Here is an 18,815-nt window from a genome sequence, read left to right on the forward strand (position 1 = left end):
GGGAATTCCAAACACCAGTTAGGCAATGACAACCTTACAGAGTTATTATATTACACAGATTTTTTTTTCCAAGTCAGATTCGTTTATAACTCATTACTCTGCTTTTGTTGAGGACAATACTGATGTGTACAAAACGATCAAACAGCTGGAGAATACAGATACAGAAACAATGGGCAACCATGGATCAGTCATTGTACACTGCAGACCATGAATTGGACTATGGGACTACCTACACCCCCATAACAGTGCACTGTCCATATTACAACCATTCCTTTCCATACCAGTCAATGAAAGCTTTTTGGAAACATTTTGGATTTATACATTATAGGCCAAGAATGACTTGGATTTTACTGCTTTTAAAAAAGCATTAGTTTGTCCTTCTATGAGCACTCATATTATTTGTATTCAGTACACTGTATTTTTCTGTGTTGCTTTCAGTGAAGTCTGTTTAATTCCCTAATAAAGGCTTGTGCTCCAAAATGTTAAACAAGAACATGCCATGAGGATGAATTATTTTAATAATATTGTTTTAATATTATTACTACTATTAAAATTGGTAATAGCTTGTTCTGCTTACTTGTTTCCTAGACTGTGACTCTTCCTGTGGTGAGAGGGAGGGGGGGTGGGAATATGAACCCCCACAGACGCATCAGGGCAAGTAGGTCGTCGGTTATACCTCATAGAGGCTGATACCTCACACAGACCTGAAACATAAAAGGTCATTAATAGTACTTATGTGCAATTTACTTATGTGCAACTCTTTTAAATTGACTTGTAGTAGGCTACTTTGGTTACTTGAAACTCATGTGTCTTATTTAATCCCATTCACATTTATTATTTCACAATGATTTTCTTCTGACAGTGCAAAAAAAGGGTTCATGATAAATTGGTTACTGTATATCTGAATTTCTTTCTTTCACATCTTCAAAGTAGCAAACAAAAGCAGCAGTGGAACAAGTGCGAGTCCTTTATTTGCCTGGTATTGAGACTTTCAGGTTATGTGCCGCTTATTGGTTACTAGTCTGTGTGAGACCTTAAATAATATATTAAGGCACAAAGAACACTTCTGATATTAGAAACTAGATCAATTATTAACAATGCAGAGAATTAAGGCTTATGGAGCATTAAAGCAGGATTTTGTGAAATCACTGGCCAAAAATCAACAAAACCCATAATCATATTGTAATTCAATTAGTGTGTGAAACAAATTCACTAAAATAAAATATAGTTTATGACAGAGGACCTCTGGCCGATCACAAATCTTTTCAGACTTGAATTTAAACAGGGTTTACATTTAATGGGATGCTACAAATGAAACACATAGATGCATATGCTTATTCTCATTTCAAAGGGCTTAGAAGTAAGAGTGCATTCCTTATAAATGCACATAAAAAGGTACCAAGGGCTTTCACTGGCCTGCTGGCCACACTCTGAGACCTCAGGGTGTATTAAAAAAACAACTCAACACCACAGCCACTAGAGGGCACTGGTAAGGTGCAAACTGACCACATAAAAGCCTTTGTTAACATAATTAATCAGTGCAGTCATCCCGTGTAAGTGCCTACATAAATTTATCATCAGTCCAGTCACAGTTTCTGGCAGCACTGCTGATGGACTAGTAAATTGATCCACTGTTCCTATGTGCTTTCTGCGCCAGTGGAACCTCTGACTCACTGTGCCTTCCCTCTCACTGGAAACCCACTGGGGGCCAGTCATTTTGACCATTTGGGACCCATAAGGCCAGTCTGTGTTCAGCATGTTCAGCTTTGAACACTTTAGATTTGCATGAAGTTATTTTTTTTTAAAGATTTTTTAGTATAGCAGGATCTTTTGATCTCATATGGAGCATACAGAGCTGAACAAAAGACATACAAGCAGCTGTATATGATTGTGTCTATTGGTGGGGTTGTTGGGAAAGCAGATGCATTCCCAGTCATGATGTAATGTGGAATTTGTTGAAATCAGAATCGTTCTACCAGCAGGAGGAATAGATTTAGAGCTCTATTAGCAATCAGTATTGCAGTGCAGTAAAGGTAAATTGAAGGAATATAACACACATTAAGGCAGTTTGTTTTCCCAAAACTGGGAATAAAGTGATTTTTCTAGGAAAGAACGTTCTTAATATGGCTTAATTATCAGCTGACAAAAGCTCCTGCTGGTTTGGATTATTGTTGCTTGCTCTGGAAACATTCACACTCAGCAGAATAAGTCTAATGAAAACTCTAATTTTCATTTCTTTAATTGCCAAAAGTATTTTCTTTAATTTACCACATGATTGTAACTATTCTAAGTGAGAGTGGTTTTATTGGCGGTTAGTTTCATCAGCAAGAGGTGGGAATCATTGTGTGTTTTTCAGCCTTTTTTAAGAAATAAAACATTATCCATTGCCTCCCATATCTCACCAAAGAACAACAGTTAAGCCAAAATGATATGCTGACAAGAGTCCTTAATATATGACTGCAGCATTTCTTCATAATAAGAGTAGAATGATGTGGAGGAAAAAAAGAAAAACTGAGACACACTGTGCTGAAAAGTGCATTTTCAGAATGCGCTAGAAAATGTTGGATCTGTTTTTAGGTTATTATGAGACAGGTTAACTGGTTTAGCTCACTTTTAGATCAAATTAGATTGAGAGTGACTCAAACTAAAATGACTTTTACAATATTGAGAAGCACAAAAACACACAAAAATCAAATCTACTCTTGTTTGCTGCTTTTGTCTTTAAATAGCATTGTTTCTTGATATAAGCAGTTTTGAAGGTACTTAGCAAACATATTGTTTTAGTGCTTTTTGCCTGTTTTCGTAATCTCAGAGTAACTCCATGATGTTGAGATAAGGGTTCTGCTGCTGGAGGACTGCCTCTTCTTGTTGTTACTGAAGTTAATACATGCTGCTTATACTCTGTCTGTATGCTGTAAAGATTAAAAGATATCAGTTTTGTGTGATGAAAAGATTATAATTTAAATTAAAACCAGTCCTTTAGTTTTTCTCAGACAGCCAACGGGAGAAGCAATTCATACAAAGCAGGCCTGGCAGGTTGGCCGCAGCAGTAAAATTCTGCTGTTACCTTACAACAGTTCTTTGAACAGTCATTCCCAGTGATTGTGTGGCAAGCACACATACAGGCTTGTTTAGCTTTTTGATCTGCTGCTCAGACATTACAAAACAGATTGGATGAAATCAACCACAGTGAGGAGTCTCTGCCACGAAGAATTCAGTCACAGGCTTACAAGGACAATTATTAAAATGAGAATGGAAAATTGTAAGGGTGCTAACGTCACACAGAGCAGCAACATTTAGATGGTTTCACCTTGTCAGACACAGTGATGGTGAAACTGATCAGTTCAGTCCACCACATTTTCTCAGTCTTACACAAAGAGAGTGAGCAAACCAAATTCTTCTGTTTGGCATTGTGTGAAGTGCATGAGACTTGTTTATACTGACTGAGTCAACAAGACAGTGGACACAGCCAGAACACCCCTTTTCTGCCATGTTATGTAACTGAAAATCTTCATCAAAGCAACAAGAGGAGAGTACCATTAGCTGCTATCATGCACTTACAGTATGAGACAGCCTGCTGACAGAAAATCAGGTAATCCCTTAGTTAGCCAAAACATTGTGTTCACCCCTATATTAGTTTTCTGTTGTTGTTTTTTTAAACTGAAACCACGCCTCCAAAATCTGGATGTCTACAACATCTTTTCCACTGGTGCCTAATCTAAAACTGCTTTAACAAAAAGGTTGCTGCTATGTTACTCTAGCACTGCACAATTAAATTGCAGGTTCTAGTTGCTCTTATCTACTTAGCCAGCTGGATGAGAGCAGAGCATTGTAATTCAGGAGAATGCCCAGATGCCTCAGTCCCCAGCACCTCCAGTCTACATGTCAAAGTATCTTTGGGAAAGATACTGAGCCCTGAGATGCCCCATATATTAATTGGAGAGGGAGTGTTTCTGCGAATGTTGTCGTCAGAATGAAGCGCTTACGCTTCAATGAAGTCTCAACTAGAGTAAAAAAAGCACTAAAGAAGTACCAGTGAGTCTTGGATATCACATGAGCTTTACACCATTTCTCTTACATCCAACATGCTTACTTGGAGATTTATTTTCATTATATTCACCTGCCCAGAATTTGCAAATTAAAATGAACTAGTAGTTAAATCTGATACAAAATACGTTTTTGCATATGAGATAAGTGCCACTGTGCATGGTTCCTGATAAATAAAAACTAAATAAAAAGCAAAAGATCTGAGTTTCTCATGCTTCTGACTCCGTCACAATATAATTAGTGCTATTCACTTTATATGAGGTTGATTAGAATGTTTTGCCTCATCAAAGCATTTTTTAAAATTAAAACACATTACTCCAAAGCAGAGAACTTTGCATCTTTAAGTTGGCAGATTGTCTACATTAGATACCCTTTCTGACGCAACTCCAAAACTACATGTGTCTTTGCTAGGGATCAAACAAAGATCTTTTACTTGTTAAGTAGACATGTAAACTACTACACTATGGAGCCGCCTTGAAAGAAAAACACCTATACACACAAATTTGTCCAAAGAGAGATGTCAGGTTTATTGGTGATTCTAAACAGACTGTGGATATACTTAAAGTATATAAAATACCTGTTTCCCATTCAATGAAAACAATAAGGGGGGTCATTTACATTTTGAGAAAAAAACATGCGGTCACACGAGGTCTCCATGCAGGTGAAACAAGCCATCCTTGAGCTGCAAATGTTTTTTGTTGAGGGTTGGGGGTGGGGAGAACATCCAAGAAATTGCTACATTAGGAATAGCAGACAGAAGAAAATAGTGGTGGATGATCACAGAATCATTACCATGGTGAAGAGAAACCCTTCACAACAGCCAATTAAGGGAACAACACTCTCCAGGAGGTAGGCGTATCTGTCCGGCAATTTGACTGATGAGTTTTGTTTTAGTGGTTACCAGGAGTCTTTCCTTTAATCTGATATAACACCTTTGGGATGATATAAATCCAGGCCTTCTCATTCAACAGCATTGTCTGACCTGCACTTCCAGAAGAATCCTAAAAAAAGTCTATAAAGACATTCCTAAACCTTGTGAAAAGCATTCCCACAAGAGTTGAAGCTGTTGTTATTGCTGCAAACAGTGGGACGACACCATATTAAAGGCTATGTATGCTTTAATATGGTGTCGGCCACATACCATATGGGATGCCACTCAAATTCATATGTGTGTTTGGCAATTTAGTTTATGTTTAATAACTGAATTTCATTACGTTTGTGTGTGTTTTATTGTTTGTTTGTTTGTTTCTATTTCAATCAAGCTAGCTAGCTAAACAGATTAGACTCTTAGAAAGCACTTAGAACAATGTGCTTGTGCGAATTGGTGTGAATGGGTGAATGCACAAGTTGTGTAAAACACTTTGAGTGCTCAGAAGAGTAGAAAAGTGCTATATAAGAACCAGTATCATATAGTATTTACAAGGCAACGGGTGGGAAATAACATACAATTTTTTAGGTATCTGTAGTTCAATTGAGTCTGGCTGTATGATGCTGACATTACTTCCTGGTAGAGATGGGTAGAAAATAACCCTGAATGTAGTCTTCATCATGCTACACTAATAAATGAACACCATCACTTAAATGGTAAATGTTTCTATCAGTGCAGTGCACCAAAGCACAGCATGTGACATTATGAAGTAAATGTTGGTTACACCCGCATGTAATGACTATAAACTAATACACCATTAGAGTCTAAACCACCAGGTACACGATACTGTAAAAACATGAAGGTTTAATTTACAACGGAAACAGAAAGAGGATGGCTTCTTTGTTCATGTTGTTAGCTACTGATAGCTTTCACTTGGTTACTGAAATGGTGAAAATATGAACAGTAGGAGTACCTGTGGGAACTACAGTGCTACAGAAAAGCATATGTGTGTGCCTGTGTGTGTGCGTGATCTGTTTCACCACAGGAACAGTTGTGTTTATCTCTGATTATTCTTTTTAACACACCCAATTTTTTTTCTGTTTTTAGTGTAAAGTAAATGTTCATACTGACGCTAAATGCTAGTGTTCATTTCAATTCAGTTCAATTCAGAATTGAATTATCAGGGCCCAGGTAAATTTACATAGCACCAAAGCAAAACAACTGTCATCAGGGCACTTCACATAGTGTACTTTACATATACTTTTTATGAAAACTCAACGGTCATGAACATGCAGCAGAGTTATTATAGTTTTGTATTTTCTAATTAGGTTTTATTTTTATTTCCTTTTTCCATTTCAGGTTTTTGGATTTTCTTATTTCAGTTTAGTTTTTATTGTTCTAAAATGTTTAGTTTTACTTTAGTTTTCATTCGTTTCACAGTTATATCTTTTAAATTTATTACTGCATGGAGGGCTTGGAAAATTAGCACAGGTATTACAATAAACACACAATAAACGTGTCTATCAATGAGTCATCAGGCAAGTTGCAATTCTTTTTTTAACCAAACTAATAGATACTAAAAACAAAGCAAATTTCCTCCACAAAAATCAGTTCAGTTACTTTAAAAAAAATTTTAAGTCTAGTTTTTATTTTTATTTCAGTTAACTAAAATGTTTTTTCACATTTAGTTGAACTTTTTAGTTCATTTTCAGGTAACTATAATAACCTCGCCTTGCAGACTTGACAGAAAAAGCTAATAATTTTTGTTTTGAGTACAACTTGGTGGAAGTGGTGGATATCTGCAGGGCTTTTTATCAGTGCAGTTCAACCATGTGTGACTTACCTGCCAGGTCTTCTTTAGAAGAAGCAATGCGAGGGGAACTGTTGCCAGGTTCAATCTTTAGAGAAAGCCTGTAACACAAATGTTTCCATTAGATAAAAGAGCTCAGTGCTGTTGTGTTTGTCAGTTAAAAGGTAGTTTCAGATTTTACTAAACACACTAAACATTACGCAACTGAGTAAGGCGATGTCACATCATCTGCTGATGAAGAAAATTCTTTTAATTAGCATTGTGTTACTTCTACATAGAAGCCGTCTCACTCACACTTTCTTTTATATCTCAAGTCTTAGGTCAAGCAGTTACGTCGCCCATAATACTCGCAAAATATCAATCACTTTCTTTGGTCTCTGTTTGCCACATCACCACAAATTTCTTACAGCATATGCAGTTTTACTGGGGCTGAGACAGACAGCATTAAGCAACATTTTTTTAAATGTAAAAATGAGGAAAGATAGATTTACTGCTGCCACTCCTCATTTTTTAACATAGTCTAAACACATACTTAGTCTGGATAGGATTACCTTGGCCAGCAGTAATATTGTTAGGAGTCTTGGACTAGTTTTTGACCTGGATATGTCCTGTGCATATTAAACAAATATGTAGGACTGTCTTTTTTGATAAAGTATATAGTTAAGATTGGATCTGGTGACCCTGAATCCTCCTGAATCCTTATTTATGCTGCTATAGGCCTAGACTGCTGGGGGCGTCCCATGATGCACTGTTTCTTGTTCACTCAGCTTTTTCACTCACTATGTGCTTATAAACAACTCAGTATTTAATCATTAGTTATTATTCATGTCTTTTTAATGAAAAACACAAGCCTTGTAATTAGAGATGGACCGATCCGATATTACGTATCGTATCGGTCCGATACTGACGTAAATTACTGGATCGGATATCGGAGAGAAATAAAAAATGTAATCTGATCCATTAAATATCAAAAAAAGCACCTCACAAAACTTGCAACACGGCGTAACTCAGCTCATAACCGTAGCACTCTGAGCAGTATGCATCACGTGATAGAGCGGCTGTGCGTATTTGTAGCCTCGCTACCAAACTGGTGGCATTTCATCTCCGAGGAAGTTATCCCAGAGAGAAGTAAAGCAAGTGTGTAAGTTCATCTCTGAATGTTTGTAAAGCATTCCCACGTTAAGCTTAACAACCGATATATGGAGCAACTGCCTCTCTCTCCCTCCCTCTCCTGCTGGTACTTCAGTCGTGAAACTGATTAATGATCAGCTGATCGACTTTTCTGTCGTGAGTCTCTCTTCTTTGTTTTTGGCCCACTTTGCACCAGAAAGAGGAAACCAGCGGCTGAACAACAGCAGCACGTTTAACCTTGATAAGCTTTTGTTAGAATTTATTTAATATTACTTTCTAGACCAGGATCCTTTTCTACGTAGCTGACGGCTGGTAACTGTGCAGGGGCGGATCTAGCAAAGTTTAGCCAGGGGGGCCGATAGGGCATTAACAGGGAAAAGGGGGCACAAAGACATACTTTTCTTTCTTATTCTCATTTAAAATGTCTAGCTTTTAATAAATAATTATCTGAATCTTACACCCAAAGTTTTAATCTGATGTAAAATGTATAGAAGTCCATGATTGTATATAGTAACTGTTAAGTTTAATATACCCTAGTAAGCTATACTACTTTTTCCTTTGGAAAGGTACCATCTGTGCAGTCTGCAGTTCTGTTGAAGAAAGATGTGGAATCTATTTAATTATTCTTGAAAAATAATTTATTTCTGTGCATTTTTTTCCCCCACACTGCATCAAATTAAAGTTGATTACGTTGATTAAGCATCATGAGGTGGGGGGTGGTTCCCTATTTTTTTTTGCTGGGAGTTTGCAACCCTATTAGTTAGGTTGCTTAATATTTCTGCTAAGTACTCTTTAAAATACCAGAATAGGAAGGATGGAGTAGGTTTAAGATTATTAGATTGATCAGTATTGCTGAACTATGAAATATTTTGGGTGCAGTGTATTTTTTACATACAGGTATAACAGAATAGCTTTAGTGTTGTTGTTTATTTAAACTTGAGTATGAACTTATACAAAATGCAACAAGATATTAAAAAAAACAGTTTTATTAATTGAAAAACACATTATATTGGATTCATATCGGTATCGGCCGATATCCAAATTTATGATATCGGTATCGGACATAAAAAAGTGGTATCGTGCCATCTCTACTTGTAATGCCCCAAAAGGTTGAAGTCTTGTCTTTGTCTGCCAGTAACTGAAAGTTTCTTTTTAGACCAGTCTCATTTTGATCTGCCTTTTGCTGCTGGATTTAATATGCAGTATACAATACTATGCAGTATTGTAATTTCTTTGGAAATACGGATTAAAACTTTAATATTAAATTCATGCCATAAAATGCCTTGATAAGATGTAGGGAAGAGGACACAATCAGCCTTAGATTAGCCTCCTCAGAGATTGGACCTTAGTATTATTGAAACAGTTCCATTCAGCCAACATCCAAAGAAGAGGTTTGGAATGTTCTTTAAAAGCCCGGAAAACTATTCCTGAAGACTACTTAAAGAAATTACAAAAAAGATTGCCTTAAAGAGTTAAAGCTGTTTTGAACAATAAAGATGGCAATACCAAATACTGACTTTAAAGTTCATGAGAAATATACAAACTGTTTTTGCGTTATATGCTGCATTTGCATGCATGTTCACATGTTTCCATTAATCAGTGCGCCTACTGAACACTTTCCTAGCATAACAAAGAAATGACTGGTAGATCACTGTATCTTTCACTGTGTCTCGCTACAACTACTAGCAGCAAACCTTTACAACACAACGATTACCAATTATATTATGGAGGCTTTACATTTATTAACTTTTTTGAGAGCCAAGAAAAGACATGTCACGTGTTCCTGCCCAGTTTGCCACTAAATAACCGTCTATGACCTATGAGTCAACTTTATTGAATAAGATGCATCTTCTGTACATGCAAGCTCATCCTACACAGGGTGGTTTTTGGGTGTCTTAGTACTTGTTCAGGAAATCTCACCCAGGTGAATTTGTTTCCATCATGAACATCTTGAGAGTTTAAAAAGCAAGTTACTGGACTTTAAAAAATTTTTGTACATTTTTCACCTTACATTCAAGAGCCTTCTTCAGGTATTTATTTCTGAGTTGTCTCTTAGGTAGTCACTGACCCACTATTAATCACATGCCTCATCAAATGAGCCAAGCTGGAGAAGGCAAGAGATGGGGTACACACAAGGCTAACACAGAGAGACAGAAAACCATTCACATTCAACACGGACAACTATGGGCAATTTATAATCATCAATTAATATAACCACACAAACTGCATGTATTTGGACTATAGGAGGAAGCCAAGAGAACATGCACACCCCAGACAGAAAGGCTCTGGCCAGATGGTGGATTCAAAACCAGGGCTTTCTTGTTTGATGCGTCAGTGCTAACCACTGCCCCACTGTGCTGCACCAGCCCAATCTTGTTAGAAACAAAATTATTATACAAAACCAAAAACTATCATGGTCAAAATAGACCTCCTGATACTAATAGCGGATTTGTCTATTTTGTTTTGCTGAAGTCATTTGTTATAGTTTTCAAGAAACCTCACGTCTCCCAAGCAATCCCAGCTTGTTCTTCTTTGGTGAATCTGTGGCTCTTGGTCTTCTGTTCACCCTACAGATTTCCAATGGGACTGAAGTCAAGTTTTTGTGCACACCAGTCAATAACATTCACTTTGGTGATGGAGTTATTTCTTTAGCAGAAGCGACACATGTTTTGGGTTGTCAACCCAGACCCAGTTTTGCTGCAAATACTTGAGAGTTTCTTTCAGAATTGTCACATAGCCTTCTTTCTTCAAGATTCCTTCCACCTTGACACACTCACCTCTCTATAGTTCTCTCACACATGCACAGTCTGCTAAAACTCAGAACAAAGAGTTGTAGCCATATTCATTAAGAAAAAGATAAACTTCACCATTCAATTTTATTTATATAGCGTTGTTGCTGTCACAACAACAGCCGTCTCAAGGTACTAAGGTACTCATAATAGGGGGAGACTTCACCAGCCATTTAATCCAAAAAACATTATAGGCTCAGTACAGGACTAGCTCAAAGGAACTGCAGGCTACAGACATTCTTAAACAATGAATTATTCTGGTCTTTGAAATGCTCTGCATTCATATGTCCCTACAGGGACTGTCTATCTTTTCAATAGAACACCACTCACATTCTCACTTAGGCTACTTTTATATTAAAGCAAAAATTTCTGGCACAACTTAACCTACTCCCAAGGTGCGTGAAGAGGATGAAAAAGTCACAATCCAGCAACACTTGAAGGGAAGAGGAGCAACTTTATTGCCTGATGAAGGCCACAAGCCGAAACCCGTCGGTCAGGCAATAAAGTTGTTCCTCTTCCCTACTTTTATATTAAAGACACTCAGATTCATCCTATCACTATCAGTGATCATTCACCAGTGTCTGTCTCTGTGACAAAGAAAAGAGTCACACATATTAAGATGGTCCTTGTTGTCCTAAGACATTTACTGCTTTTTCTCTAATTACACTTAATAGCTTAACTACATTAATAGGCTAGATGCTCCTTAGAGATATTACCTCCATCAGTGCTATCTGGACTCTCACCAGGATTGGTCCATCATTGCTATTATTAACAGCTAACTGAGGCAAGGCTGCATTCAATCTACTTTAAACATACCAAGGTAACATCTTTACTAGAGCAAATCTAATCTTGATGCCAGCTCTATATGGCATTTTTTTGCCTATTTCAAAATTGCCATTTTTCGAATAATTTGCTAACAAAATTGCAGAAGTCAGTTAGCATGTAAAATCTGTCACGTTCCTGTTTCTTTCCTTTAAGGAATATTTCCTAATTGTGACATATAGTCTCCTCAGCTGAACTCAAGCAAATATTCAAAGAATTTGTGACATCACACTTATATTACTGTAATGGCCTGTTTACTGGCTTGAACAAATCATGTCTTTCACATCTCCAAACTATACAAAATGAAATGGCCCGACTATTAACACAAGTTCACATCACTCATTTTATGCTTTTTACATTGGCTCCCCATACATTTTAGGATTAGTTTAAAAATACTAAACGACCAGACTCCTGATTATTTATCAGAGTTTCTAACAAAATAAACAGATACTTGCCATCTTCATTCCCAAGCTCTGAGTTTTTGTTAGTTGTTCCTCATCCACAACTAAAGACTATAAGGGAAAGAGCCTTTCAGTCTGTGGTACCAGGACAGTGGTACAGTCTACCACTACAGCTACATTTAGCTGATTCTGTGGACTCATTTTTAAAATTAGTTAAAATATTTTTTGCTTAAAAAACTTTTTTGTTGATGATTTCATTTTGTACTTACCTGTTTATTTTATTGAATATTTTTATTGCTAATAATTGGCTTCTCATTTTCTTTTTTCTTTTACTGTTTTCTGTTGCACAGTGCTTTGTGACAGTGCTTGAAAAATTTACTGTGTTGGCTCTATCGTCCCAAATGATATCATATTTCATTTCATATTTAAAGCTTATATGACATATCATTTATGTCCAACTTGAAAAATTATGATGACAAAAGTGACCCTAAGAAACCAAGAAACAAGCAGAGCAACCTAGACTCTGTCAGATAAAGCCATCAATGTCTGCTGAATGAAAGGACACACTATTGAAAAAGATCCTTTCCATTTTGCTTCCTGTGTATTGACCGTCCTCAATTTTACACTTACACCCATGCTTCTATGTGCCTGCCATAATCGACTGAAATCAAACAATTGTCAAATAATTAATTTCACAATCCCATGCCATTCACATTGAAAACACTTACTTGAAGTTATCGTCCTCTACAAACTTCTGGAGTTCCTCTATGTAGCGAACTGACAACAGATACTTCTGAACATGCGGCAGGGTCACCAAGTGATCTAATGGAAAAAAGAAAAAGCAAATTACCTTCAACACAACTCTTGGTAGAGAATTAACTTTAAATAAAGTTACTTCTCTTGTCTATGTTCTCCTTCAGTACATCCATGAATTTTCTCAGTGGTCTTTCTCTTTTCCTCTTGACTGGTAGTTCCAGCTTTAGCATCCTTTATCCAATATATCCACTATTCCTCTTCTGCACCACCCAAACAATTTTAAGCCTTAGCTCTCTAACTTTTGGAACGGTCCCGAGTAAGCTGTAGGTCAGAAATTCAGAGTTCCCAGTCAGAAAATGGAAAGCCTCCTTTCCCACTCAGAAACTCAGAGCAGAGTTAACAATCCAACATGGCAGTACTGAACATAAACAGTAGTAAAACTATAAACTATATAACTTTTTCAGTCATACTATTACCTGTATACCTCTCATCCACCCACGTGTAATCTGTCTTTCATTTCTCTTCTCTTATACTTTCACCTCTCTAGGCTCTCTACCATCCATCTGCTCCCTATTCTCACTTTAGATAATAATGTCGTCTGTAAATATCATAGTCAATAGAGACTCCTGCCTGACCTTATCTGCCAACCCGTTCACCACTACTGCAAACAAGAAGGGGCTTAGAGTTGATCCTTAATGCAGTCCACCTTGTTTCCATCAATGACTCCTACTGCACACCTTATCACTGTCTGGCAGTCCTCATACATGTACTGCACCAGCCTTTCTCTAGATCCACAAAGACACAGTGCAACTTCTTTTGATCTTCACTATACTTCTCAACAGTATCAAAACAAACATCACAGTATACTGCTGCTCACACCTCACACTTCCACCTTCTCAACATAAGCTACAAGTGTCAGAACATTTACATTTCTATCTTTCATCACACTAATCTGCGCACACTCTTTTGAGCTCAATCTGTCTTTCTAACCAACTGTCTGCATTCCATGTAGGTTATCCTTCCCTAGTGTCTAGCTATGCGTGCAACTAATTATAAGCCTTTTCCTTTGCTTTTGCCACCGCTATCTTGGCCTTGCACCTCGACTCCTGGTAGTCCTGTATACTTTCTTCATCACCTTGACAGCAATTTTATCTTGGACTTGCATTTATGCCTGTGTAAATGCACAGCAAAACATAGAAGTAAATTTTTTATCTGGACAACAATATTTTATATAACGCTAGCACTCAATAATGCACAAGGATGACAGCAAAGCAATTACAGAATCAACCCACTGATTTACCATCTATAGAAGACTAGGAACTTATTTTGTCAGTTTAAAATTATCTGAATTATATGTATTAATATAATATTTTTTAAAAATAATTTTTCATCATGTTTATTAAATTTCACCGGTTTAGCACAGTGTGTGAGCAGGTGACCACATGCCACATGGCCAAAGAGCAGGAGTCGGGGTTTGAGTCTGACCCGTGGCCCTTTGCTGCATGTCTTCGCCTCTCACCTCCCTGTTTCCTGTCCTCTTCACTGTTATTATCCAATAAAGGCAAATTTATAAAATTTGAGTCTCTGTTCTTATACTTAAAATTAATTACTCTGCTTAAAATTGCTTACAGTACAATGCCTGTCTTCTTTCCTGTAAAAATACTCATGATTTCAAATCAATTACTTGTAATTACATTTTATTACACAGTAGTTACTTACCCCTAGTAGCTGAGCGTATTATAGTGTTGCCCATTTTTTTGCAGTGACATTTTAAAAATAACATTAAAATGTAGGTACAGCAAGCCAAGCTTATATTTGGGAACAGAAATGATAAAACACAAAAGTGACTTCCCTGAAACAAAAGCTTTACAATGACTCACTCATTTATTCAATGATTCCCCCGCTTAGAGTTACAATTTGAGTAATTCTAACTTTTAGTCACTTGCAGATAGTGAAAGGTAAACATATTTAAACTAATTAAGATCTCCAGATTTTTTTCAATAAAGCATTTAAAAGGCTTCAGAATAGTAATAGAGGATTTATATTTATTGCAGAAATTCACCCCTACTCGCCCCTCCGTCTGGGGCAACATTTCATGCAGGTATCTTGAACATTTTTATTACTCAGCAGCTCCCCACACAAAGCACACTGGAAACACCACATGCTAGCCAAAACAATTAAGGACTTGAATAAACTTAGTTCGACTGGCAGACACTTGAAAATTTTCCTGAACTCGTCAGTGAAAGTAACTTAAGCAAAGCAGAGCAATAAAGGCTCGGGTAACTAAAGCAGAGCCAAGCCATTAGAACTTTATACAAAAACCCAAACTTACATATAAAAGCTAAAAAGACCATATTTCTTTAGCATCCTGCAGTGGTGATCTACTTGGGTTATTATGAACACATACATATTTTGGCTTCATCCATATTAAAGATTTATGACATACAGGGCTGTGAAAAATGTTTAGGTTTTTTCATATTTGTCACATGTTTCAGATCAAACAATTTAAATATTAAACAAAATTAAGCTTTGTAAATACAAAGTGCTGTTTTAAAACTAAATGCTTTTTTTTTTTATTAAGGAATTACATTTTCACAGTACTGTACAACCATAACTCTGATGTCAGAAGATCATCAATATATACATGATTAGGAAACAGACACTATACTGTTCCTACTGCAACTACTGATGTAATTGTGTCTTACCATAGTTACATGACATCTGCAGGTCTGAAATAACTCTCAGAAGATTGTTCATCTGATTTGTCCTCTGCTCTGTCTCTATGATGCTGTCTGATGCAGGATAAGCCGAGTCAATGTAGATAATGTCCAACAGGTAGATCCCTGTAGAAGGCACAAAAAAGCTAGTTAAACTCTTCTAACAACAGGAATAATGATGGGTTTGAAAGCATACCCAGTGATTTCAACAGAAGAATTTATTACTTCAATGAAAGCTTTAATGTGTGGAAGCATCAGTGTTTTCTGTATTTGGTTCTTTTTAGTCTTTCTCACAATGTCTCATAAAGTCAGCGAGAGATATTGTGAGAGCTAGAGGAGCTGCCAGAAGATTTCCCCTGGAAGTCATTAACACAAATGTGTTATATGGAAACACTGATAAACACTGTTAATCTTGTTCACTACAGATTCTAGTGAAAATGGGCATTAGGCTTTTATTGGTCATTGCAATGTTTTTACTCATTTATAAAGGATGTGGACATATTATTTACAACTGGAATACATGAATTATTTTGTGGATTTTGGTTATGAATAGTGGACTTTGGTAGTTGCAAACCTCAGGAGAATAATATAATTACTAAAATTTAAGAAAAACTGTAGTAAAAGCAATTTAAATAATCACATCAGCTCTGTCACAAGTGATCTGGAAAACAGCTGCTGAGTCACCAACTTTCCAACAATTTATTTTAACTTCTCAAGTGTTACAAAATAGTGGGGTGGAAACATACCCTGAGCATGAACAGAAACTCCCTTATCCTGCAGTGTACTTTAGAAAAATAACTACGCATACAATAATGTAGAACATTTTCTGCACTTTATATTTAACTTTATATCCACATAATATGATCAAAAAGGTGCCTGATCTAAATTCATTCTGCAATGTCTCCAGACATCCAGAGAAAGTCACAAAAAACTATCTTCAATTAAAGAAGAAGAACAATAACTGCTGGTACAACCTTCATCTGAGAAAAACTGTGTACAAGTGTACACAGAAGTACTGGTGTTGTGTTAAAGTGCCTGCAATATTTGTGCAGCTTTGTGTTTGTATAATGTACAATATGTAATCTGCAGACCAGGGACTAATAGATGGAAACTGTATAAAGATATTGTTCTATAAACAGTGAGATGCTTTTGGTCAAGCGATTATGGTGAAAATATCAAACAAACACATTACCTTTTCAAAGAGGTATATGTTCAGTTATTTAGCTAATACTTCCTTCTGTAGCTGATAAAACCTGAGTTCAAAGACTGTATTAAGGTTACATCCATAGAGCATGCTAAACCACCACGGTAAACAGCAAAAAAACCACGTTTTTATTAAGTAAAAGCAACAGCACAGTGGCATAGTGGTTGGAAATTTACCCCATGTAGATACCTTTCTGTTTCCCTCTCAATTATTATTCAGTGTACACAAAAAAATGTATAAATAGCCATGGCCACATTCCATTCCACTGTAGTGTCCTATACTCATGACCCAAGTGTTCCATACACAGTTACATAAATCAGTGTCAGCTGTTAGGCCACAAATATGGTTTTGTTTTTCCAAACATGCAAGCCATGTACTTTAATTCAGTACAGAAGGAAGTGATAATGTGCTAAACTTGTATGCTAACTGCCAACCATACTAAATACAACAGTACTAAAGAAAGTTCACAGTAACATTTTATTATATGATCCTAATAAATGGTAAACTGGTTGTTGAATAAATTTTAGTGAGTATAGAAATCAGAGGCAAAGTCATCGTCTAGCCCGTCAAATATTAGGAAGATTTGGGGGTTTAAATAGCTTCCTTCAAGTCTTGTATAATTAGGCAACAAACTTAGCACTGGTTTAAAAGACATAAACAAAGAAAACCTTCCTCTAATTGAGAGCGCCTTACAAAGTTGGGCCAATTTAGGGCTCTCTCTGTTGGGTAAAATGACATATAGGATCATTCATAGGAGGTACTGGACTCCCCATAAGATTGCAAAATTAAAACTGAGGGAATCAGATATGTGCTGGGGTGTGACAAGAGTAGAGACACACTAATACACATGCTATACGAATACCAAAAGAAATAGAATCTATGGAAAAATAATTATTGTTTCTCACTGAAATACTCGGAATACAGCCATTACAGATCCCAGTACTCTAGATATTAGGTATAGTAACAGACGACCTGAAGTTACTATTCCTTCCACCCCTGAAGTTATCGTAACTGATAGTCACATAATATCCCATAAAGTGATACAGGATATGATGTGATGCTGCTGAAAGAAAGGGGCGTTGCTGGCATGTGATGCCATGAAATGTTGATGCCTACTTTGTATATGAAAATATATAAATATACATAAATGTACCTTTTTTTCCCTTCTGTTATCAGCTCGTTGTTAGTTGAGTGGTTTGTAGTTTTTTTCCTTTTTTTGTGTGCATCTATGTAAATATTGTTGCTATTACATGTCACCATCTTCTCAACTCCACATTTGCTCAACTAGTCTACATGTGGTTACGGGACTTGGAGAAGGTATTCAGCTGCATCCCTTTGTCCTGTAGGGGTACTTTCAGAGTGTAGGGTAGTGGGCCTGTTGTTGCAGGCTACTAAAATGGATGAGGAAGAACTATTACTAACAATTACACACCAAGTTGACAAGATGTGTGCACATGGAAGAGGATCATGGAATCTACTGGAAATACTGAGTAACACCTCAGGCAGTGTTTTAGCATTTTATCTCCTCATGTAATGACGAAAGAAATTAATAGAATGAAGCCTCAGTACTGGCTCTGAATCCTTTGCAGCTCATATCAGTGTTGGATGGAACAATCAAAAGTAGTAACTTCTTCAAGGACACGAAGAAGACAAATACAAGTCCAAACAAGAATATAATGGGTTAAAAACAATTCTCTGGGTTTCTATTTTTCTTAGTGCTACAGCCTAACCCCACTGAGATGCACTGGCTCTACATGATATCAGCTGTTCTGACAGTTCAACTGTTAATATTACAGCTGCACAAAACAACCAAAACGATTAACAAATATTTGCCTATGATGTCATACTGATAGTAGAGTTTAATGCGTTTCAGCTGTGCTCAGTCTAAAAAAGCTGTGCAGCCTTGTTTCCTGTCTCACAGCAAAGCCTAGTCAAAGCATCCAGCACTCATTGGCGAATTCAAACACATTGAGTCAGTAGTTGGGCAGCTGCCACTCAGGATATAATGCTACTGTTCATAACAGATGAAGCCAATTTAAATTCAGGAAGTTGTTTTTAATGATTACATTATTTTACTACATTTCTTTGTCATGTCCATATTTGTTACCTTTCTTCAAGATAAATGTAGTGTTAAAAGCAAAAAAATGTAAAATAATAATAGGAATAATATTGCTGTTGTACCATAATGCCTCTTAGGATCTTTGCTGTCATTCTCAAACAGGACTCCACCTCCACAATGAGAAATGTTACAGCTGAAGATGCAATTCTGA

At 36.7% G+C, this 18,815-nt stretch overlaps 1 protein-coding gene across 2 annotated transcripts in view; it reads right to left on the reverse strand.

Moving 5' to 3' along the window:
• The window catches only part of LOC146571307 (ras-specific guanine nucleotide-releasing factor RalGPS1-like), a 96,701-nt gene that overhangs the window by 10,776 nt on the left and 67,110 nt on the right, over window positions 1-18,815 (reverse strand). For both annotated transcript variants that reach the window (XM_085280461.1, XM_085280462.1), the window contains exons 10-13: window positions 15,330-15,467; window positions 12,597-12,690; window positions 6,759-6,826; window positions 578-704 (exon numbers count right to left, since the gene is read on the reverse strand). In XM_085280461.1, the coding sequence (XP_085136587.1) occupies window positions 578-704; window positions 6,759-6,826; window positions 12,597-12,690; window positions 15,330-15,467 (427 nt within the window). The remainder of the gene's footprint in view (window positions 1-577; window positions 705-6,758; window positions 6,827-12,596; window positions 12,691-15,329; window positions 15,468-18,815) is intronic.

This window comes from Mchenga conophoros, linkage group LG7, assembly GCF_057382185.1.
Source record: "Mchenga conophoros isolate Kocher_MC1m ecotype Shallow Benthic linkage group LG7, M_conophoros_male_GT1.1, whole genome shotgun sequence".
NCBI classification, from domain to species: domain Eukaryota; kingdom Metazoa; phylum Chordata; class Actinopteri; order Cichliformes; family Cichlidae; genus Mchenga; species Mchenga conophoros.